The following is a 24,596-nucleotide window of genomic DNA, read 5'->3' on the forward strand; positions in this document are numbered from 1 at the left end:
CCTGGTCTACAGAGCTAGTTCCAGGACAGGCTCCAAAGCCACAGAGAAACCCTGTCTCGAAAAACCAAAAAAAAGAAAAGAAAAGAAAAGAAAAGGCATAAGAATAGATACTTGCCCTTGGTATCTTTTGAAATAACAATTTGGCATTTCTACATTTTAAATAAGACTTTTAAGTTCTGAGTAAAAATATCACTTTCTTTCTCGTAGGATAGCCACATCTCTGTTGTGGGAGTTTATTTATACCATTGGTTTGGATGGGTGGAGGGCCTGACTCCAGATGCAGTTTGGTTGATAAAAACCATTTGATATTACCTGAAGCCTGATGTTCATAATGTTATTTTTTAAGTTACCTTTTGTAAAAGCTATACTAATGATTGCTTTTTTGTCAAGAGCCCTGTTTTTGTTGTTGTTGGCTGTTGTTTCCATGAAAACGTTTTCTTTCAATCGTTTTCCGTGAGTGTTTTTGTTAATTTTGTAGGTAGAACACTCTGCTGAAGTGTTGAGCAAAATTACCTCGTAATGTTTTCTAAGCCTTGAAAATTCAACTACTCTTGATAATTATTCAGTTTGTTGTAGAAAATCCAGCTTGCTAATAGTGAAAACATGGAATTTAGTTTACATGATTTTATGTGCACACTGATTACAAACTCCCTTGCTGAATGAATGTTGGTCTATAAATGTGAGAAGCTTATTACATTTTGGCTGTAAGATCCAGCACAAAGCACATAAATACAATAAATAGCATGTTGTCTTTATCTTCAAAGGCATTATATTGTACTTCTAGCAAGTGCGCCCACGGAAAAGCAACGTCTGGAATGGTGAGTAGTAAGAGGAGGCTTTCCCCGAACAAGTCTGATAGATAGCTCAGTGCACAAGCGTGGGGGGCATCTGTTCATAAAGAAGCGTGCACCTTGTCAGAAAGACCCACAGCTCACTTCTTGACTGTACTTTGTTGTTTGACTCAGCTTGCTGATATTTAGATCCTGGGTTAGTGTAACTTTCTATTTGGATGAAGTTGCCCGGTTCTCTTTTCATCCAATTTGGCATTTTTTGGTAGATCCTCTTAGTTTTATCTTTAGGGGAATAGTTCAATCATTTGAACTGCCTTGGTATGTGTATTGTATACAATATCTGTATTGCCTTGTTACATGAAAACTTGATTTACATATGAAATTTTTAATAGAATCGGTCATTAATATTAATGACGTTTGTCCAGGGTGGGCTTGGTGGAATCAAAAATCCGCATCCTGGTTGGAAGCTTGGAGAAGAATGAGTTTATTACACTGGCTCATGTGAACCCCCAGTCATTTCCAGCCCCCAAAGAAAATCCTGACAAGTAAGCCTGTTTATGATTGAATCCCATTTCCCTGTCCTTTCAGGTTAGTTGTAGATGCTTTTATAGGCATTTTGATTTTGGAGACGGTCTTGTAAATCAGACCGGCCTGGAAGTTTTGATTTTCATGTCTCAGCCTGCACCTTTCTGTGCTTACATGCATATGCCACCATTTTCTGCTATAGGGAGACTATAGCTGGTTTTGCTATTTGCTTACAATGTGCTTTTTTTTTGGTAAGGATCCATAGATAACCTTGACTATATCTAAAGTTGTTTGATCTTTAATTTGTTGACCCTCTTTGCTTCTGGGTATAACTTTTGTAAAGATGTGTGTATTGGTTGTCTTCCTCATCCCTGGTTCATTCCTTTTGGGTAGAATATAAGTCTTTTGCTGATTATTAACTTGCTATTTTTATCAGAGTTTTTCCTGATCAGAAACAGTGAAGACTTTCTTGAAAAGAATTAGCATTAGCCGGGCGGTGGTGGCGCACACCTTTAATCCCAGCACTTGGGAGACAGAGGCAGGCGGATCTCTGTGAGTTCTAGGCCAGCCTGGTCTACAAGAGCTAGTTTCAGGACAGGAACAACAAAAAAAAAATAAAGAAAAGAATTAGCATTGAAATAAATTTGTTTTTTTCTCGTAATAGTCTCTGATGATAAAGTATCTGTTATCTAATTAAGTACAAACATCTACTCTGTAAACTGGGAGTGGTGGCGTACACCTTAAATCCCAGCAATTGGGAGGCAGAGGCAGGTGGATCTCTGTGAGTTCAAGGCCAGCCTGGCCTACAAGAGCTAGTTCCCACAAGAGCTAGTTCCCACAAGAGCTAGTTCCGGGACAGGCTCCAAAGCTAAAGAGAAAGCCTGTCTCAACCCACTCCCCTCAATCTATTCTGTAGATCTGTCCTAATTTTGAGTATTTTTTTTTAACATTTCTTCAGTTTTATACAGTAGTTATAGGCTATTCTATCATCTATCTTTGCTTTTTATTTGAAGGGAATATATTTTGATTTAAACTTGTAAATAACTGATATGTGGTGGAATGTGGACCATTGCAGAGATGGTTAAATGTTTGAAAGCAGGCTCACCTTTTTGTTCAGGGCCTTACAAGTCAGGTGGCGCTTTCATTGTCCCTCTTTTACATTTGGAAGTTAGAACAATTGAGAAACTTTGAAGAAAGGATGATCAGAAAGCAGAGGTTAAGGCTTACTTACTTGAGTTTGGTCTTATTTTTAGACTATTATGAAATACATTTGATTTTTCTACTTTAGATTCATATAAAGGAATTATTTGAATTTGGTTTGTGAGATAGGGTCTTGTATATATAGCCCAATCTGACCTCAATCTGGTGATCCTCCTGCCTCAGCCTCCAAAGTGCTAGCGTTACAGATATGTGTGAACCACACAGGACTGTTTAGAAAGTATGGACTGGGGATTGGTGGGCATAATATTTTTAGGACAGGGTCTCGCTGTGTAGCTCTACTCTGTATAGCAGACTGGCCTCAGACTCACCAAAATCTGCCTGTTTTCTGCCTCTTAAGTGCTATAATTAAAGGTGTGTGCCACCATGTCTGGTAAAAGGACAGATTTTTATATGTAGAAAAATCCAGGTTGTTTTTATTGTTACTTTTGTTGTTGGTGGTGGTGTTTTGCTTTTTAGATCCTTTTTTTTTTTTTTTTTGTCCTAGACTTTCCCAAAAAGCATGCTTTCTCCCCTGTACTATATTGAGCACATTTAACAAATACTAGTATCTTTAATACTCTAGGCTCATTACAAACAAAAAAGTAAGAGTGTAGTCTGGGAAGTTCGTTTGTATAGTAACGGCCTAGATGACAGGTAAGGGGGTAGGCACATTTTGATCAGGTTTTGACTTAGAATTTCCCATGTACTCACCTAGGTTGTCAATCCTTATGCTCTGCTGTATCTAATGTCCTGTGATAATGTTCTTTGCAGGGAGGAATTTCGCACAATGTGGGTGATTGGGTTAGTGTTTAAAAAAACTGAAAACTCTGAAAATCTCAGTGTCGACCTCACCTATGATATTCAGTCTTTCACAGATACAGGTATGTCTACTTGAATAATGAATTTTTAAATGTTTCTTGATGTACATAGTAGTGCTCTTTGTAGTGAGTGATTATTGAACAATTATCATTAACATAATCTTAGTGGATTCAGTAATGAGTAGTATGAATAACTTCTGTGTGTTGAGGGAGGCCTTAAAGGTAGGTAAGGCCATTTTAAATTGATTTGGCCACAGTTCATTTTGACAAGAAACAACCTATATCAGTCATCTTGGAGTTTGGGAATTGATGAAGCTGAAACTTTGGTAACTTGTTTAACTAAATTAGATAAAGTGAGTATTAACTCATGGAAAGGGAACAGGGTAATTATGTCTATCAGTCAGGTGAACTAGATTCTTAGATAAAGATGGGATGTTTTAATTCAAAGCCCTTAAGTGATGGGTAGTGTTGTCAAAATCTGTGATTTGTGTAGATGCGCACAGCATTTCAAGGAATTTGTGAGCCATACAAGGACACCAGTGCATCTTCCTGAAGGACTAATTCTTTTCTTTTTCAAATATCTCCCAGCACACACTATTAGCATTTTCACTTTTCCTACTGTTTCTTTTATGAAAACTGATTTAACATTTTAAAAAAGTTTTAAAAAGGGAAAAAGAAACTAACGGAAACAATTTGTTAAAGAGTCATTTGACACCAGTTAATTCTAGTGAGAAGTGAGGTATTCTCTTATACTGTCTGCTTTCTGGGTTACTTGTGGTCAGCTACAGCCTATGCACAGGACAGTGAAAACTTGTTGAAACCCAGTGCTCTCTTGCTCTGACCTGCCTGGGAAGTGATGAGCCCTGTTTGCAGCAGAGCCGCTGTCTACACGTTCCTCTCTATTATTTACTTAGTCTGTGTGTGTGAAGCCGTGGATGGAAGGGTGAATGTTTCAAGGCATTAACAGAACTGATAGGTGCACATACTATAAGAAAGCAGTGAGCAAGTTCCTAGAGAGTGAACTGTGCTACTGAGAGGCTGCTGTCTTTTTATTAGTGTTAAGTTACTTGATCTTGTCCTGGGAGTCAAGTCAAGGCCCTTATCTGAGAGGCATGCATACCTCTTATCTAATAAAGCTTACAGTGTAAGTTGTTTCTGAGACTGGCTGTTTGTGTAAGACACCATGGGTTCAATGCAAAGTGGCCATGCTCAGCTTGTGCAGAAGGAAAGGTCGTCTCCATTTACACTACTTTCCTCTGAATGAATTAAACCTGCTCTTAATGAAAATGTTTCTTTTTTTAAAACTTTTTTTTTACATATCAATCTCAGTTCCCCCTCCCTCCTCTCCTCCTGCTCCTTCCCATTCCCCCAACCCCACCTGCTATCCTCCCCTCAGAGAGGTTAAGGCCTCCTGGGGAGTCAACTAAGTCTGTCCCATCACCTCAGTGAGGCAGGACCACCACCACTACTACTACCCCATCCCAGCCCCTGTGCCTAGGTATCTCTCCATAGAGAATGGGCTCCACAAAGTCAGTTCATGCATTAGGGTTAGATCCTGGTCTCATTGTCAGTGGCCCCATATACTGCCCAAGGCACACCATTGTCACCTGTATTCCTTTGGTCCTATGCAGGTTCCCAGTTGTCAATCCAGAGTCAGTGATCTTCCACTAATTTGGATCAGCTATTCTGTGGGTTTCCCCTCATGGTCCTGACTCCTCTGTTCGTATTAATGCTCATCCCTCTCTTCTTTTGTACTCTGGGAGCTCCGCCTAGTGGTTAGTTGTGGATCTCTGCATCTGCTTCCATCTATTTCTAGAAAAGGGTTCTAGCTTCTCTGTGGTTGTGGACTGTAGGTTGGTTATCTTTTGCTTTACTTTTGGAATGCATTTATGAGTGAGTACATACTCTGTCTTTCTGGGTCTGGGTTACCTCACTCAGGAAGTTTTTTTTTTTTTTTCCATCCATTTGCCTCCAAATTTAAGATGTCTAAATGTTTCTGTTCTTCATAACATCGTCTGGTTGTGTAGTTTATAGGCAAGCAATAAACAGCAAGATGTTTGAGTTGGATATGAAGATTGCAGCAATGCATGTGAAAAGAAAACAACTCCATCAACTGCTGCCTAGTCACGTGCTTCAGAAGAAGAAAAAGGTGAGGTAGAAAGGAAGTTGGCAGCACCAGCAATACCGTGCTTTGTGCACTTGGCCTGCTTGTGGCCATTCACTGAGGACAACATTATACAAACTTGTCAGTGAAATCTCACTCCCACCACTGTGCCCTTTATTTGTCTCATGGCTATAAAGTGGTTATGTCCTAGGTTTATGTGTGCCCATATTCTCTAACCATTTAAAGTTCCATGAATGTCTCAGAGAAGGGTTTTTATTTTTCCCCATAGTTTTTCGAGACAGGGTCTCAGTCCATGGTTTGGGAACTGCTGTGCTAGCTTCTGTTCTTACAAGATCACTTACAACTTAGGGTAGGTACATTGATATATGGAAATGCCACATAAAGTGCTGGCCTCAGATTTGCAGACTTCTTGCCTCGTTCCCCTGAATGTTGGGTTAATTACATATGTTCATCCCCACATCTGGCTCAATAAGGAAATGCCCATTGGAAGCTGCTTAAATATGAATTAGGTTTTCTTTACTGGAGCTCAGCGGTGCTGAGGACCAAATTCAGGATCTCCACTAAACATGTATAACCCTTTGAACCTCACCACAGTCCTGATAGTAATATGTTAAAACACATGCATTGTGGTGGAAGTTTACTGTAGAGTAAACCTGGAAACATTGTCTTTTCAGAAGTGAATGCAAATGGGATTTTTATTTTTGGCTATGTGCATTTTTTAAAACATTTTCTAGAACCATAGATTCCTATTACCTTTTAAAGTCTTACTATTAAATGACTGTTGAGCTAACTAGTATACAGCTTTAATTGGGTTTTTTGGTTGAGGTTTTTTTGTACTTCAGTCTGTATTGCCCTAAAAATAGACTGTGTGGCAAGGTGTCCTCTCCACTGTTTGATCTTCCAGGAGAATATCTGATGGAATCTGTATATTTATACAGACTGCTGTCACTCATGTTCAGATGTTTCCAATAAAACACCAGTTTGTGACCTGGATTGCTTTGTGCCTACTGTATTTGTATGGCTTAGTTTGAGCCCATCTACCTGTTTGAAATATTTTTACATTGATCATTTTCTGGTGTGAAAGTAGAACTCTGAAGCTGGTATGAATACTAGAAGCATGAAGCTGTTTTGCAGTCTGTATCTGTACTCACTGTCTGTGGTGGGAAACCTGAATTAAAGTCTAGCCTGAACTACAGACTGGTCATGTCGATGTGTCTTGTGCCTCCTCCAAAAATAGGACAGTGATCATTACAGATCTTTTGCTTTCAATGATCTTTGTTGATTATTTTAAAATAGTAATTAATACCAATAAATGATTTTTGTTTGTGGCCTAGGTTTGTATTCCAAACTGGCCTAAAAGTCAATCTGTAACCCTGGCTTGACTTTATTCCTAATCATCCTGTCTCAAGCTGCTGAATGTTGGAAGTAAATGTGGGTGCCACTATATGTAATTAAGCTCTTTAGTTATATAATTTTTATGTTGATTGTGGAGTAACTAGAATTTTGTACATTATGCTGGGTTTGGTGTATGCTTGTAATTCCAGCTACTTTAGAGAAAATTGAGAGGTTGAGACAGGAGAATTGCCTGAGCCCAGGGTCTAACACAAACATGGGCAACATGTAACTTTTTTTAAGATAAGGTTTCTCTGTGTAGCTCTCACTGACATGAAGCTTGTTCTTTAGACCATAGTGGCCTCCGAGTAAGAGATCCTCTTACCTCTGCCCGTTGTCTTTGGAGCCCTGAGATTAAAGGTGTGCTCTACCATGCCACTTTCATTAACAATAATACTGAAAACAGCCAAACCTTGTGGTCCTGACAGATTGTCAATGTCCTGCTTATAGAGACCTTATAATTATGCATCTGTGTTAATAGTCCTGCTAGAAGTTTCACGTACTTTCTTGTTCTAGTTTTAAATTTATACTGTGTAAAAGTGTGCATAAGTAGAGTTCACTTCTTTTTTTCTATCAGACCTGTAGTTAAGTAAAGAGATACATGACTTATGAAGTGCTTTTTACTAGAAGTCATATGTAAGTTTGATTACATAAAGACATTTAAATTAAACTTTTCTTGGCTGCAGCATTCAACAGAAGGAGTCAAGTTAACAGCTCTGAATGACAGCAGCCTTGACTTGTCTATGGACAGTGATAACAGCATGTCTGTGCCTTCACCCACTAGTGCTATGAAGACCAGTCCATTGAACAGTTCTGGCAGCTCTCAGGGGTAAGACAAGAGTGCTGGGAGGGGATGGAGTAAGTACTTGTTTGCTAAACATAATGGCAGATTCCCTGCTTATAGTCTTTTTATTCTAACTTGTGATTTCTCTAATTTTATTTTTATTAGTATGTATTAGTTACACAATATGGTAAGCTTCCTTGAAGTACTTTCATATGTGCATATTAAGTATTTTTGTCTTACTCTGCCTTGTCCCCAGTTCCCTCTTTCATCTCCTTTGACCTTTTGTTTTTAATGTGACAGTTAAAAGTTTTTATTTTGAGGGCTGCAACTTTTAATTTTGTCTCTACTGTTTATACTTGTGTCTCACTTTGTGGGCCAGTGAACCTTTATGAATGACTGAGTGCCTTCATCTCTCCAGGGTTGTTGTTACCTCTTTAGAAAGCCAACAGTAGGGCTGTGTTGTAATAAGATTGGCGGGCTGGTCTGCGTCCCACCACCCGGCTAGCTTTACCCGAAATAATTACACGGAAACTGTATTCTTTTAAACACCGCTTGATCCATTATATCTAGCCTTTTCTTGGCTAACTCTCACACCTGGACTAGCCCATTTCTAATAATGTGTGTAGCCCACGAGGTGGCTTACCAGAGAAGATCTTAACCTGCGTCTGTCTGGAGTGGGAGAACCATGGCGACTCACTGACTCAGCTTCTTTCTCCCAGCATTCTGTTCAGTCTACTCTGCCTACCTGATTTTCTGTCCTCTTAAAGGGCCAAGGCAGTCTCTTTATTTAACCAATGAAATCAACACAAAACAGCAGACTCCCACATCAGGGCTGTGCCATGATAGAGTTCATCTGAAATCATTGTTGCTGTTAGGGAAGGTTAAATTGCTTGCTCTTAGTAGTTTTAGGTAAAGGAAGCATTTTTCCCTTTGGAGAGTTTAATATGCTTGTAAACATACAAAGTAGTTTTAAATCGCAAAGAAGGATATATCTGTGTTTTAAGATTGAGAACACAGTAGAGCTGCATTTGTATTCAGTGTTCACAGGTTAGTGCTGTCTGGCATTCTCTTTCAGTCAGGTCTTAACCATACAACCTGTTTCCAGGGGACCTTTTTGGCAGTTGTGATGGTTATGTTGATTGCTACTAATAAGTCAGCATGAAAACATTGACTTTTAAGTTTTTTTTTTTTACATATTTTAATCTTTGAAAACAGTTTTAAAATTGGGATTTTCTACTACCATCTAATCAGGGTCATGGGCGCTTTTCTGGAGAAGTATAGAGAATGCTGAGGTTCTGTGAAAAGTCTACTGTTTTCTTTCCCAGTTCTTGTACATGGTGTTTTCTAACTAACCATGCTCTATTGGAAGACTCCCGGCCTCACTATATATAATATTCTCATCAGAGATCTATATCTATATATATTACATTATATATATAGGTTATATATATCCTGTGAGTCACACTTAACAGTTTCTGATTTGTAGTGTTAGCTTCCACATTTTTTATATTCACGTACGTATGTTATTTACAGGGTTAGAAATTAATGTAGGGCTACAAACTATAAAATAGGCTTGTACTTAGTAATTTAACAAACTTATTTTTGTTGAACACTACAAGGCTTTTTTGAGGCAGGTTCTTACTGCATAATCCTAGCTACCTCCAAACAGATCTCTCATCTTCATTGTGTACTTGTCTTTCATCCTATATTGATCTTTTCTTGAGTGCCATCACCTATTCTGTTGACTCCGCTATTTCTATGTTCTAATGGTCTCCATGACTTTAAAGCTAACATCCTGTTCTGTGTGAACATATGGCAACAGAAATCAAAAAAGTATTGCTGCCATTGTCCTGGCTTTACTGTCTGTCCAGCTTCAGGTATGAATGTGTGCTGCGGGGTGGGTAACCTGATGACTTTGTGCCTTTTCTTTCAGAAGATTAAAACAAAAAACAAAACTTAAACTTTAAAAAAAAATGGTAATGGTAATATATTCAGTGGTGGTGGCACATGCCTTTAATCCCATCACTTGAATGGCAGAGGTATGCTGATCTCTTGAGTTTGAGGCCAGTCTGGTCTACAGAACTAGATCCAGAACAGCTAGGGCTGTTTTACACAGAGAAACCTTGTCTTAAATAAAAATAAAAAATGGTAATATAATGCTGGGCGATGGTGGCACATACTTTTAATCCCAGTGCTTGGGAAGCAGAAGTGGTTAAAACTCTGAGTTATAGAGAGACCAGCCTGGTCTACATAGTAAGTTCCAGGGCAGCCAGGACTACAGAGAGAACCTCTGTCTTGAAAAACAAACAAACATACAAACAAAATGGTAATGGAATAATTGCTTGAGCAGAAAAGTTGAGATGGAAGAGTAGAAGAATGATTTTTCTGAGATGAAGATGTACTGGCATATAAAGACATGGGGGCTTGTGTGGGATAGCATGAATAGGCAGGCCGAATACTCATCTTCCCAGAGTCCTTTGATTATTCCTGACTAGTGACTGACTGACTGTCAAGTTCTAAGTAAGATCATTTGCTGAGATGAGAGGACACTGCAGAGAGACCAGGGGCTTAAAAGGGGTTTAAAATAAAATAGTAAAATAGCCTCTTGTCCCTTGAGTCTCTGCTGTATACTCAGGCCAGTAGATGAGCTTTGAGATTTCTTTATATCCCTATAGGTTTCTGTTGGCAGACATTTCTCCGACTTCTTACTCTTTCTTATAGCAGTTGTCATACTCAAAGAGCAGGTACTTTAGAACCAAGATTGTCGTTAATCATGTTAGACAGTTTTCAGATTAATACTTAGTCAAGTTAGATATGTGTATTCTATTCTCACTGGCAGATTAAATACTCATTGTACTGCCCATATTTAAAGTGAAGAATAGCGCCATATTTTTATTTTTAGGCGATACTTTCTTTTGGTTTTTGGATTTCTTTTGTTTTTTTGAGACAGGGTTTCTCTGTAGCTTTGGATCTTGTCCTTGAACTCATAGAGATCCGCCTGCCTCTACCTCCCAAGTGCTGGGACTAAAAGCGTGTGCCCAGCTAGTAGCTACTGTTTTGTGTGAAGTGTACATCATAGGTTATGTTTATACTGATGTATGCATTTTATATGCTTTTTAATTGTTACAAAAGCACAAGAACCTAAAATCAAAGAAACAAAATCTGTAGCATATGTTAACATTTATAATTGTTGTTAAAAATACTCTAATTGACCCCTTCCTCTCCTTCCCTTCCCTATTTTAGCAGAAACAGTCCTGCTCCAGCTGTGACCGCAGCATCTGTGACCAGCATCCAGGCTTCTGAGGTTTCTGTGCCACAAGCAAATTCCAGTGAAAGCTCAGGGGGTAAGAAAAAGGTTTTAGATTTTGTTTATGTATATGTGTGTGTCCCTGTTTGTCTATATGTATAATATGTAGGTGTAGTGTTTTCAGAGGTCAGAAGAAGGCATCCCAAACAGCCTCTGGAATTAGAATTAACACATGGTTGTGAGCCTTTTAATGTAGATGCTGGGAATCAAATTCTGGTCCTCTGCAATAGCAGTGTATGTTCTTAACCTCTGAGCCATCTCTCCAGCGCCCTCTCCCCCCTTTGAGGCATAGTTTATTGTTAGCCCCGACTAATCTCCAAGTTCCTAATGCTCTTGATGTCACCCCTTGTATGTGAGGTTATAGGTGTTGCTTGGTACCTGGCTTTTAATAGCACATCTAAAGTTATTCATAAACAAGTTAGAGACAAACTTTCTTTGTAACTTGATGTTTAATGATTTTAGTTTGTATGCTTGTATCTTTACTGTTTAGGTCCATCGAGTGAAAGCATTCCTCAAACTGCCACACAGCCAGCCATTTCTCCACCACCAAAGCCTACGGTCTCCAGAGTTGTCTCCTCAACACGTCTGGTAAACCCATCGCCTAGACCTTCAGGAAATGCAGCAACAAAAGTACCTAATCCTATAGCAGGAGTCAAGAGAACATCCTCACCCCATAAAGAAGAAAGTCCTAAGAAAACCAAAACAGAAGAGGTATATGTGCATACATACATGAAAAGATACAGTCGTGGCAGTCCTGCTCGCCTGCTCTTGAATTTAGTGGGGAACACTTTCAGAAAGACCCTGCATCTGCAGTGCTTCGCTGCAGTTGTGCAGTACTGCAGCTCTGCTTCACTGCAGTAGGGCTCCCTATCACTCCCACTCTGGGAGCTGCCACATTTGGCAGTAGTCGCAAATAATACAATTAATATCCTAATTTATTATTCTCCAGTGACTGTATATTTGTACCATTTTTTTATGGCTCTTTTGACAATGTTTTGTCTTTATCTCAGATACAGAGTTTTATATTCTAATTGGTTGCAGAGGGTAACCTAGGGATTCCTGCAGAGGAAACTTAAATCCACAGTTCTCAGTCCTCACCTCAGGGTTTAGTCTAATAACTGAACAAGTTGCAAAGGCAGGTTAGTTTAGGGTTACCAGCTCTCCAGGAAGCTTTTCATCAGTGTTTTAACAGTCCTGTCAAAACAGCACTGAGATGCAAGTAGTGCTGGGAAACTACTGGACATTGTGTTGACTGCTTGAGTCTTTATGAATGGTTTGTAGTCCTGGAAAATCTGTGCCCAGGTCATTGGGGGTGCCATACAAGCACTGTACTAATGAACTGCCCTGCACTCCTTTAGTATTAGTCTTAATATAGTGACAGTCGGATCTCTGGAGTTACTCCCATATTGTTTACTTTTTAGTAGGACATCACCATTTCCTAGAGGTATCAGTCCCCAGTCACCTGTTCAATGATGAATTCTGCCCTAGAATTTGTTATTCAGGAACGTTCTTTAGAATAGGAAAAAGAACCTCAGTTTCTCTTGGGTATCCATTACACTTTGAGCAGTATTGGTAAAAAGTTTCTAATCCAGTGCCTTTGTTTTAGATAGAATATTTACAGTTAATGGAGTAATTTAGATGTTGTTACTTATGTTCCTAAAGTAGAATGAAATGGTTAGACTGTATAAGATAATTTCTGAAAACCGGTGTGTTTGTGTGTGGGGGTGGGGTTAATGTTCTTGTGGTGCTGGGGTATAATCCAGGGCCTTACAGTATGCTAGTTGGAGGCTCTACTTCAGAATTACATTCATAAGCCCCTTATGGTAGCTTATTCTTTTAGAATGTTTTTATTTGACTCCTGCCTTAGTCTCTTGAGTGCTGAGTCTTGTTATTTGTTTGTTTTAGGTAGCCATATTAAAGACTTGCTGATATTCTGTGTCAGAGCTCTTCTAGGAGGTGGGTTTGGAAATTGGTCTTTGAGGTAGTCTCAAAAGCCGTACTTGGCGGTGGTAGCACACACCTCCAGTCTCAGCACTTGGGAGGAAAAGGCAGGTGAATCTGAGTTTGAGGCCAGCCTGGAAACAAGTTCCAAGACAACCAGGGCTGTTACACAAAGAAACCCTATCTCGAAAAACAAAATCCTAGTACTTCAAGCTGTCCTCAAATTTAGGGCAATCCTCCTGCCTCTGCTTCCTTAGTACTGGGATTACAGATGTGAACCACTGCCTGACAGAATCTTTTTAACCTTCATAATAGACTCTGAGTTCTACACCTGATCTCCTTGTGATGGGCAACACTAATGAGCTTTGTGGCGAATGAGGGTCCACAAACATGGCTTGCCACTCTGTAATTGCATTGATACTTGTGCTCCCTGGCCTAGAGCGGCAGTGGGGTATAAAGTTACATTTGATGTGGATAACACACACACACAGTCATTTGATGCTCCTGCATTTCTCATGAGCTCAGCACTCACTGCCTTCAAGTCGGCCTTACATTTACTCTTTTTTTTTTTTTAAACTTTATCCGTGGTTGTCCTGTGTGGTACAGAACAGCTTCAGACTTGTAGCATCCTCCCTCCCTCCCTCCCTCAGCCTTCTGAGTGCTGGCTTAGTAGGCATGATCTTCATGCCTGGCCTCCTTTTACCTCTCCCCCAAGTTCTTCTATAACAGAATCCACACAGTGTTATTGTTACTCGCTAGAATCGTATATTAAAATGTTTAGAATCATATCTGTAGTGGAGCAGCGGTGGCACACACCTTTAACACTTTGGAGGCAGAAGCAGGTGTATCCCTGTAAATTCAAGGCCAGTGTGGTCTACACAGTGAGTTCCAGGACACCCAGAGCTCCACAGAGAAACCCTGTCTCCTAAACAAACAAACAAATCCCATCTGTAAGAGAGTTGAGCACAGTCAGATTAGCTTGCTTGGTAATAGGATGTCTCTGATCTCACTGTTTTAAAAATAGCCTCTTGTTTAAACATGGGGCCAAAAAAAGGTAAGATATTATAACTTCTTGGTGTCTCTTAAATGTCCTTTAAAATACAGGCTTCCTCCTTTTTTCTTAAATTTTTTTTTACTTTATAAATTTTCTCAAGATTTCATTAGTTCCTTAGAACCAGTTAACACAGTCATAGAACTTTCTAAAGTACAAGAGGGTGTTGCTCACTTTGTGGGCTGGTTTTATTTCCCAGTGGAAGCACTCGAGGCTCAATGTCTCACGGTTACAAAACCAATTTTAGTTTTAGTTTAGTTTAGGCATCTCATAAGTATAGTATAGTATAGTATAGTATAGTATAGTATAGTATAGTATAGTATAGTATAGTATAGTATAGTATAGTATAACCCTCCTTAACTGGGTCATTTGTTTTCTGTTGATGTATTGGGCATGATCACACATGCTGTAGTTTCACCAATCAGTGTAGAGAAATAGGAGGCCAGCATGGACTTAATAGTGACGTCATCTCACAGATGAAATCTCAGGTGGGAATAGGGAATTGTCTTCATCCATCTGTATATAGGAGGGTTTTAGAGATGTTTAGTGTGTTCATGTATCCCAATAAAGTAAGTGTGGTAAGTTTCTTCTATTACATTTTATCTAAATTAAGATATGTAGTGTATTTTAAAAGTTTTTTTTAAAGATTTTTATGTATGTGGTATTGGGAATTTGCAAACTTGGACTCATCTTCCATCATGTTATACCTCCAAGCCCTGAAAACTTTATGCATGTAGAAAAGTTACATTATTGTCACCCAGTCTCAACAGTTAACTACTCACCAGCCTTGTTTCATACATAGTCTTTCTTCATTCAGGTATCTGATTTCAATCATTAAGTATTTGAATGTGTGTTTACAATTTAGGGCATGTAACAGTCATAGAAGTATATGTGTCACAGCAAGATCAATAATTATTTTGAAGTGTGTCATGTAGTCAGTATTTGTATATTAAGCAAGTGTGTGTTTTTAACTTGTTTGTAAGAAACAAGACCATTATTAAATTTAGTTTTCACTGTATTATTTTTTATTTAAGTTACCTGTGGTTTCTGCTTTTTTAAAAAAAAACTTCTTTAAAACATTAGGGACTAAGGAGATAAAGCCTTTTCTATGAAATACAAGGACTCACTACCATGTAAAAAGCCAGGTGTGGTAGCACATGCTTGACCTCCCATTATCAGGGTACAGATGGTCCCCCAAGAAGGTGGATGACTCATGAGGAACCGCACCTCTGGCCTCCGTGTGCACACTCAATGCACTGCGCAGATGCACAAATGAACTCCTTAGTTAACAAAGCTAGGAAAATACAGTGTTAGTATAGTTTGTAAGACCCAAGGAGGACCTCAGGCCCTGCATTCTTTTCCATTATTGATGCTTTCCTGAGACAGGGTGTGTGTTTCTGTGTGCACGGGTGTTTCTAGAGTGGTTATGCTTGGGCAAGTTAAAGAATGTTCTGTATAAAGTTTCCTAGTCATTTGGTGCACTAATGGGCACAGTGAGCTTCCTTCACTGGGGATCCTGCTATTCTCATTCTCAGGGTTGTTTGATCAGGGAACTATGTTTTCCTTAGAAAAAAATATTTCATGAGCTTTGTGGTTTGGGTAATGTACTTTATGTGATGGGATTGACAAAAACAGTTTTTATCATGTTTAAAAATTTTGGTGCTTATTAAAGCTAAGTTAAATTACTCACTCTCAGAAGCCCCCTTAGAAAGAGTCTGTGATCTATTTTAAGAATATTTTATCTTTATAGCTTTGAAACTTTATAAAATTAAAGCGTTAATTGGCAAATAATCTAAATTTTTCATTTTGGAGAATAAAGCTCTTTTTTTTAAAAACAGGATGAAACAAGCGAAGAGGCTAACTGTCTTGATTTGAGTGGACATGATAAAACAGAAACAAAGGTATACTAACTTAGCCTTTTGGGTAGAAGTGCAGTTACGGTGCAGGTGCCTGTTGGTGGTGCGCTGTTTGTTTACTGGAGTGTGGGGTTTTCTTACTACTGTTTTTAGAGACCTCTTGGTTTCTTTTTAATATCAATTAATGCTTAAAACTGGGAATAGCACAGTCTGTAAGACAGGAACTTAGATAAGATGGTGCAAGTGTTTTTTGAGTTACTAGTGACAGTACAAGTGAGTGAGGGTTGGGCTGTGTGGGGCAAGAAGGGAAGTGTTGCTTTTGACTGAAAAGATGGTAACCTTCTTTTGAAGCAGTATTTGCCTGATGGCTTGTAATTCAAGGTAGTCTGAGACTCTGGGCTCTACAGTGGGGTCTGACAGTGGGGTTTGTTGATAAGACTCATTTTCAGCAGTTTTCTACTTGAATGCGGTAGATAAGTGAGGAAGAGATTGGTTGTGTTCAAACTGAAAAACTGAGAAAGACATAGTTTTAGAAATTGAATTACACCAAAGACTTAATTTTCTCAATTTAGCCAAATTCCCATGAATTTTATTTCCATGAATTAATCAGTATCCTTTTGGTGTTTTTCAAGCTTTGTGTATGCATATGTACCAGTGCCTTTTCCTTACTATTTTTAATGCACTTTGCAAATCAAGAAAATATGATTGTTACATAATCTGCATAATGACAGCACTGGAATTTTTTTTTAATCACACCTTACCCAACTAGTTGCTTATTGTTGGCAGTTGTTCCCATTGAAAACAAGTTTGCACCTTCCCACTGCAGTATTGCCTTACTGTAAATATCTGCCATTCAGTTATACTTATTTAATAAATTTTTAAGAACTTGATACATATTCCATATAGTCCCCTTGAAAGGCACCGCTTCCATTCTTGGTGTTTATTTCTTGTTTGCCCTTTTCAGTTTCATAGGTAAAGCAATATTGTTTTCTGTTTTCACATTTTAAAAATTTGTTTTTATCTGTGTTTCCATTTGTGTGTGTGTTTTATACACGATGAGAGTGAAGGTGCCATGAGATGACACAGTTTGCCAGGGGTTGACTGGCACTCACAGTAGAACTGGGGAATTGATTGTTAGGCAGAGGAGGGTAGGAGAGACCGTAAGGAAAGGACAGTTTACAGGCATGTTTGCTACTTTAATTACAGATGTGGGGCAAATTTTGTGCCTCTCAGTAATTTTATATACTAACATGCATTTTCTCCCCACATAGTTAAGAACTTTCTTTGGATTTATGTTCTGTTAATTATTGTCTGGGTAACATTTTCTAAAGTGCCTGTGCATACCTTTAATTAGTACTTGTTAAAATGTCCAAGGTAGAGCTATTTGGGAACTATGAGCTATTTTGACCACATCTTATAATATCTGAAATGGGGAAATGACCTATAACAGGGCTTGATGACATACTGTCATATAATGTAAGTACATCTCTCTTCATCTTCCTTTTGCTAATTTGTCTTTTTTATTAGCCACCATGCCCATTTATACTCTTTATTATTATTTTTTTAACGTCCTTGTTCCCTTCTCCCCATCCTTTGTCTCCCAGGAACAAGTTGATATGGAGACAAATGCGATTCAATCAGAAACTGTTCCTGCATCAACTTCTCTGTTGGCCTCTCAGGTACTAAATGCAAAAGCAAGGAGAGTTTTGTTAAGGGACTTTGCTATTAGAGTGGTATATTGATTTGAACTGAGTGTTCATGTTAGACTATTAAAATTTTGTTTGGGAAGTAATTACTTGAAGCCTGTAAATTTTCTGGAGTTTAAAAGCTATCAAATGCTAGGATTTGGAGCTGCTGCTCTGAGTTGTTAGAATGCGCTATCTAGCCTGGAGTTGTGACGTACACTGGCATCCCAGCTGCTGGGATGTGGAGGCACGGTTCTGGGGCTGAAACTGCTGAGCTGGGTAGTGAGGACCCATCAGAGGAAAAGGAGGCAGCTGGAGCTGCTCTGTTATACTGGATGTCCTTCAGCTCCTCAGCTGTCAGGTTTTGATGATGTATGTTATTTATAGGTCAAGGCCTGACAGTAAAACCAAGAACAAAAAATTGTTACAGAACCGTTGACAAGGCTTACAGAGATTTTCATTTTACTTCACTTAGTACTTAAACATAGATATTTTTTTGAAACAAGGTCTCACTATGTAGCGGCTCTCCTGATCTACCTTTGGTTCACTGATCTTTTAAAGTGTGTTTCTGTTTCAGTTTAGTTTTAGTAATGGTTTTATTTATTCATTATACAGTATATGACACCTTGGTTAATTAATGCTAGTGTTTTGCTGTGATATTTCCTAGTATACTAGTGATCTTGCCTTGCCTTCATTTTGCTTCTAAAACAGTTGTTTTCTTCCTGAATCCTTTTAAAGGGATTTAAAATCCTTAGAAAACAAAGGAAAAAACTAGAATCTAGGTCAAACTTGGGCACCAAAAAAATCTGTTTTCTCAAAGTACTACTAACTGGATTAACTGAACAGTATCCTTGAGAAAGTCGCCACTCGTGATGCTCTGCTCTGACTGCAGAGTTCATGTGGTCATGGAAAACATACTCTTCGTGAGTGTTAACCTCCACAGTCTCCAATATCAGTGTTCTATCCAAGTTCTGAAATAATTTTAACTCTGTACCGTTCGTCAACCAAAATTATGAGAGGTAGCTAAAATAACATGATAAGTGTGCCTTGTATTGATCCTTGGACACATTTACAATTCAGATGCCTGTTTTGCTGTTTGTCTTACCGAGTACATCCTCAAGCCATAGCAAGCTCTTGGTGTTGCCTTTTAAACTTTTTTTTTTAATGAGAAATCTTTTCATTTAAATGGAAAGATTTATAAAGCAGCTAAAGAAAACCCACCTCGATTATTCTGCTTTTAAAGAATGCTTCTTATATCCTGTGATTATGTGGAAGGACTTATTTTTGAGGAAGCGGTAGTATCTAAACACGGCATTGCTACGTCTCGAGATAATTACAGATGAACTGGTAGCATTTCCATTCCTTCAGAATAATCCAAGGTTAAAGGTCAAAGGAAGGTAGATTGGCTTTGAATTACCTGTTATTGACACTAGGTGAGGAGGAGAACATGAGACTCATTGTCTAATGTTTCAACCTCTGTGTCTTTTGGGAAATTTTTCATAAAACATTTATGATTTATCTCTGTATTTTTGAATGTTAAAGATGCCTTGCAATATAATCTGTGTAATGCAGATTCCCCAAAAGTTAATTAAAAGTTGATTAAATTATTTTTCAGTTATAGAGTCAGTTCTGCAAACTGCTGCTTCTGTGTATCAGGTGAATTTAAACGTTCTTCCACATGAGGGCACTCCAACACCTCTTGTTGGAGCTGCTAGTATCATAACTACTCATTGTCGAATACTATTTTATAGATGATTTTTAGTGAAACATTCTGAGAGCTGCTTTTGAAATTATTAGAAGAGTTTTTGATATATCTTAAATACTGTTAATATTTTTGCTTTTGAAATTTTCTGCAAGTTTAGACTGTGATTGTACTAGTTAATGTTTATTCACATTACATTTTATACCATTTAGAATTGCTTTTTTTCTTTTAATTTGAATACTTGCCTCTCATAATAAAGCTCCATCCATTCCTAGATAATAAAGCAGCAGGAAATACATCCCATTATAAGTCACAGTGCTTTAAATCATGATGTGTTCTTTTGCTTTTCTTCTCAGAAAACATCCAGTACAGACCTTTCTGATATCCCTGCTCTCCCTGCAAATCCTATTCCTGTTATAAAGAATTCAATAAAACTGAGACTGAATCGGTAAAAACCACCTCAGGGTCCATAAAAAGTATCTGCCAACTCAACCTGTTGTCTTCAGATGCTTAAAAAAAAAAAAAGGAAGAAGAAAAAGAAAGAAAAAAAACAAAACAAGGAGAATGGAGGGTACAAGACTAGACATGACTGACAGTGGATTTAGGTTTTTGGTGACCTCCCTTACTTGGGCTCATCAGCACTTGATCAGAAGTCCAGGTTAGTATGCGAAGCCAGGAGTACTATTATTATTGTGTTAGCAACAGTTGCATTAACTATTTCAGAAAAATTACTGCCTTTAAGAAGAAAAAAGAAACAAAGCCCTCAAACTATGTTTGTATCCATAATTGACATCCAGATTGGGTTTATGTGTGATGCATTGTTTGGAAAATTTGCAATACAAACTGGCATAAGAATTCCTTATTCTGATGATGCACTTTTATGTATTTTTTATTAGAAGGTAGAACTAATTTTAGATTTTTCAGCTTAATGGATTTTCAATTTTTTTTCCCCCAAAGAATTTTCTTTACAATTAGTCCTTAAATTGGATACCTTGTGCTGTGGTGCACTGCTCTGCCTCACAGAGGACGAGAGAACACCTAGCTCCGTCCTGAAGAGCAGTTGTGACCCTTAGGGTGAATTGTCAATGCTAAGGTATACTTTGGACACTGAAAGAAGAATTAAGAGATACTTGGTTTGGATAGGGTTATGATTAAGAAATATATATTTCTTTTTTATTTATAGAGTTGTTTTATAGTGCATACAAATCAGCAGTCAGCCAACAGTGTGGTCCTTGAGCTTTCTGAAGCTCTCTGTTCTTTTGCCTTCAGTTTATTATCTTCAAAACAACAAAAGCGCTTCCTCTTCCCCTTTCTGCTATTCTTTTCCCCTTTTGCCTGTATGCTCAAGGTAAGGCTTACTACACAGAAACCAGAATGCCAGTATTTTCCCAAGCCATGACATGAAATCGGTGACCCTGTGCTGAATGGCACAGAACACTTCATTTTGGTCCCATGGCTGGAACTTGAGAATGACTGAAAGCCATACCTATGAAGCATCTCCCAAGGATTGCTATTTGATCTTTAAGAGGACTTTTGTACACTCCACAGAACTCTGTCTTAGACAAATTGATTTTCAATTTTAAAGGTGGGCAAAAGGCGTTTTCTTCCAGATTTTTAAACTAATTTTTATTTTTAACCAGTTTATCAAAACTTGTCAGTGAATTTTACATACAGAAACATTTTAAAATCATTTCTAGCAAGCACTTGACATTCAGCTGTCCACTTTTGAATCTTTTGTTCTATCAAAAAATTAGAAACCTCCTTTAAAGACAATAATTTCTCATAATTAAGTAGCAGAATTCTCGTCCATCTTTGTGACGTCTGAGGGATGCCAGATTTTGATAAACTTATTCTTTCTTAATCTGGATAAAGCAAACCCGTAGCAGCAGATCTTTGTGTGAGCATGGTTTTTGAATCCTCCATTTCGCTGCATTCTGTCTCATATTTGTGCATTCTCATGTTAAACTGCAATTACTTAAACTCTTCCCTGTCCTTCTAAATTAATTTCCAAAGTTGGAGTAGAGTCTTTCCCCTTAAGCTATGCATTAATTAAGGCTTTCTTTTTACCACTTACATTGTTTATATACAGTATTTCTACTCTCCACCTCTTGCTCTGCAGTCACCTTGCCCTTCCTCCACCACTTGAGTAAAGAAGACGGTCTGCTAACAGGTGACGTGTAATGGTGTCCGTGTGTGTAGCTTCAGAGTTAGATTGACATCACCAGGCACAGATTTAGTCTTGTCGTTTTGTTTACACATTGGGAAAAATTCAGTTTAATAAACGTTCCATGTAACTGCATCCAAGTTTCACCAGGCTGGAGACGTGGATCTTTTCTGTATAGTGACTTTTAATTCTAGTTTTCATAACCTGGAGATCAGACTGTTGCTTTCGCATGATGTAAGTAGTGTCTCATGACTGGAGTTTGCTTTGTTTTATAGTATCTGTACTCCTTGTATTTTTCAAGAGCTATTTTGTAAACAGATGATGTATTTCTCCATTGAAAACACAATAAAAAAAAAAACAGCACAATCCCACAGTTGGCTGATTTCTTTTGCCCGTGTCTCCTCATCCCTCCAGTGACCCAATTGGTTTACCTATAACATGTAGTGGGATCCTAAGTGAAGATTTGGAATTTAGTGTGGTTATGTTTGACAGATTTTTTTTTAGGTTAACTTATTGGCAACTGAGTACTAATTTGTCTCACATGGTTGCAGGTGTTTGTCTTTCTCGTAGTTGTGTTTTGGAGAGGGGAGCATGGGTGTAGCTATACTGATTTCCATCCTCTACAGCAGTGCGCTGCCCGGATCGCACACTGTCTCCCGTGTACTGGTGCAGTTTGCATTTCCCTTTACGCCAGCAGGTGGCACTGCTGGTTTCAGTCCATTTTTAATTGTATTCCAGTCATCTTGAATCTTGTTTCTTTTACCGAATCAAATTCTGTTGTTTTAAACTCTCATATTGCATGAATAGAAGTGGACTAACCTTTGGATTTGTGATGATCAACCTTTAAATAGTTACCTTGTGTCTTAGTAAAGAGACTTTTTATATAAAAGCCATTTTCCAGAGGGTTAGCTCCTGTGCTTTCATCCCACCTCCAAAAGTCCAAATTCTTAGACACTTCATCAAGTACATGACTTCAGGGGTGTTTCTTAATGACACAGAATGTCAGTTTGGGGCTTATTCAGCAAAAATGAAAAGATGGTAAAAAAAAAAAAATTAGGACTCCATTGCTACAGAATTGAGCTTCCCTTGCTCCTACCCTGGTAGACAACTAGCCACGGACTGGACCCAGCTTCGTGAACTTTGTCACACATGTGGCCCATAGGCATTTTGTTAAATTAGTAAAATGATAATTGAAAATGTTTTGTGCCTCATGTAAATTCTGAAATAAAACTTTTATATTTTCTAATTAGTACCTCTTTTTTTCTCTACACAGAAAAAATATTTTAAAGCTCTGCATAATGTTAATTCTGGCTGCATTCAAGGTGGCAGCAAATCAGCAGCTCCAAGTAGTAACTGACACATGAAAGGACCAATCACTATAGCACACACTGTAGGCCGAATCGTGCGACCTTAGTGTGCTTACGTGCATTTGAACAGAATGGTGAATTGTTTTCTAAAAGCACACACATTGGGATCTCTTGCCTATTTTAATTCTAATAAAAATGAATAGTACAATGAAAATAAGTTGCCTTTTGGCCTGAATTCTATCCTTTGTTTTTAGTTCACATTTCTGTTAGCTTTCTTAAACCAAAATCACGAATAGATGCTGTCTTGACTCAGATCTGAGCTTGGTAAATGAGTCATGACCTTCAGGTATACAGAAACAAACGGTCTAAGTCTTTGTGATATTTCTCATGTTTGTAGAACCAGTTTCTCCCCCACCCCTTACCAATTTAAAAGTTGTTGCCAAAATTTCCTCCCTGGGTTTAACGGTAGAAAAGAGAAACGTAAAGGATTCTTAGGTTTTTGAACACATTGTGAGCTTATTGATTTCATTTCCTCTTCTATTTGGTGAGCTTGGGGCAGAACCTAGGTCTTCCTGTAGCAGGCAAACAACTTCCAGCTACACTCAGCCCAGGATGCTCTGTGACCTTGAGAAGGTGCAGACAGCACCGTTATATATGATTAACAGTGATGGAGACTAATAATAGAATGTGTGCTCAATCCCAAACCTTCGGGGTTTTTTTTTTTGTTGTTGTTGTTTTTTAAGTTGTTATAGTTCATATAATTTTACTGGCTCCAAGCGTTTGTATTTTTTCTGGACATAACTCACTTTTTTCCTTTGGGGATGCTAAAAGAAAATCTGTTTTGATAACATCCTAGTTGCTAATCAAATGACACTGTTGGTCGAAAGGAATTAAAATACATTTTGATTTTTCTTGTCTCTGTCCTAGGTACTTTTCTTTTGTTTTGGTTATGTCATTGTTTATTGAACTTCCTCGGGTGGCTTCAAGCCACCAGGACACAGGTACCTCCAACACCCCTTCCTCTTCTCTTCAGCTCTTCTGCAGAAGAGTTTGGACTTCGTGATGACAGGCTCCAGTCTTGGTGTTTGCAACGGAGACCCTTGTCCGCTCACTGACCAGTGCACAGTTTATGCAGGTTGACAAGTTGAGCAGGAGCTCTGGTCCCTCGTCAAGTGGTACACAGACCAGCTTTCCCACCTGGGTGGTCTTTGTCTAAGTTAGTCTTGTGGGGAAGCATAACTCCAGCATTCCCATGACCTCCTGGATGCCTGCAGTGCTTACTGATGTGTGACTTCAGACTTTGTGGGTCTTTATGGCATGGTGGCAGCTGAAAAGAAGGGGAGGCATCCTGGAGGTGTCTTAAGGTACAGGTGTGGGGGTGAATCCTATGCCTTTTGAAAGGGTTACAGCTGTGCTTGAGTTCAGATCAAAATTCCCATGTTTAAGTCAAGATTGTACCTCTCCTCTCCTTATTTGTGAATGCATATGCATGGGACAGAGCATCTAGAGAGGTCAGAAAAGTGTTTTGGAGTCCCTTCTTTCATAGTCTCCTCTTTCATGACAGCTATCACACTTCCATGACAGTCACCTTACTTCCTGAGCCATTTGTCCACCCCTGACTTAGGGTGGGCAATATATTTAAATAATGTCCAATACAGCAGTGTGTCTGAAAGCATATTTTTAACTTCTCTGTTTTGCTCTACCACTTCAGAGTCTGTTTTTAAGTGGTAAGGATGACTTTATTAGATCCCAGAATTGATAAGGCAAAGCTCAAAAGATACCTTGGTTTTTATTTTACTGAGTGCTGTCTGAAAGGAAACAAACTGTTTTGTCTGGGCTCAGGCTTTCCGTCATCACTTTGGTCTTCTAGTATCCTCTTTTACTGGTCACAGGCAGGCAACAATAAAACACACATAGCATGATCTTAGAACATAAAACATAAAAACAG

At 38.5% G+C, this 24,596-nt stretch overlaps 1 protein-coding gene across 2 annotated transcripts in view; it reads left to right on the plus strand.

The window, feature by feature from the left end:
* The window catches only part of Papola (poly(A) polymerase alpha), a 53,601-nt gene extending 32,125 nt beyond the window's left edge, over window positions 1-21,476 (plus strand). Inside the window, exons 13-22 of one of the 2 annotated variants that reach the window (XM_005343525.2) lie at window positions 765-818; window positions 1,217-1,336; window positions 3,288-3,397; window positions 5,362-5,483; window positions 7,538-7,680; window positions 10,879-10,979; window positions 11,433-11,653; window positions 15,773-15,835; window positions 17,395-17,469; window positions 19,534-21,476. In XM_005343525.2, the coding sequence (XP_005343582.1) occupies window positions 765-818; window positions 1,217-1,336; window positions 3,288-3,397; window positions 5,362-5,483; window positions 7,538-7,680; window positions 10,879-10,979; window positions 11,433-11,653; window positions 15,773-15,835; window positions 17,395-17,469; window positions 19,534-19,629 (1,105 nt within the window). In that variant the 3' untranslated portion in view covers window positions 19,630-21,476. The remainder of the gene's footprint in view (window positions 1-764; window positions 819-1,216; window positions 1,337-3,287; window positions 3,398-5,361; window positions 5,484-7,537; window positions 7,681-10,878; window positions 10,980-11,432; window positions 11,654-15,772; window positions 15,836-17,394; window positions 17,470-19,533) is intronic. The other variant, XM_013345859.2, reaches the window with a different exon arrangement.
* Window positions 21,477-24,596: the final 3,120 nt, after the last annotated feature.

Source organism: Microtus ochrogaster, chromosome 1, assembly GCF_000317375.1.
Source record: "Microtus ochrogaster isolate Prairie Vole_2 chromosome 1, MicOch1.0, whole genome shotgun sequence".
NCBI classification, from domain to species: domain Eukaryota; kingdom Metazoa; phylum Chordata; class Mammalia; order Rodentia; family Cricetidae; genus Microtus; species Microtus ochrogaster.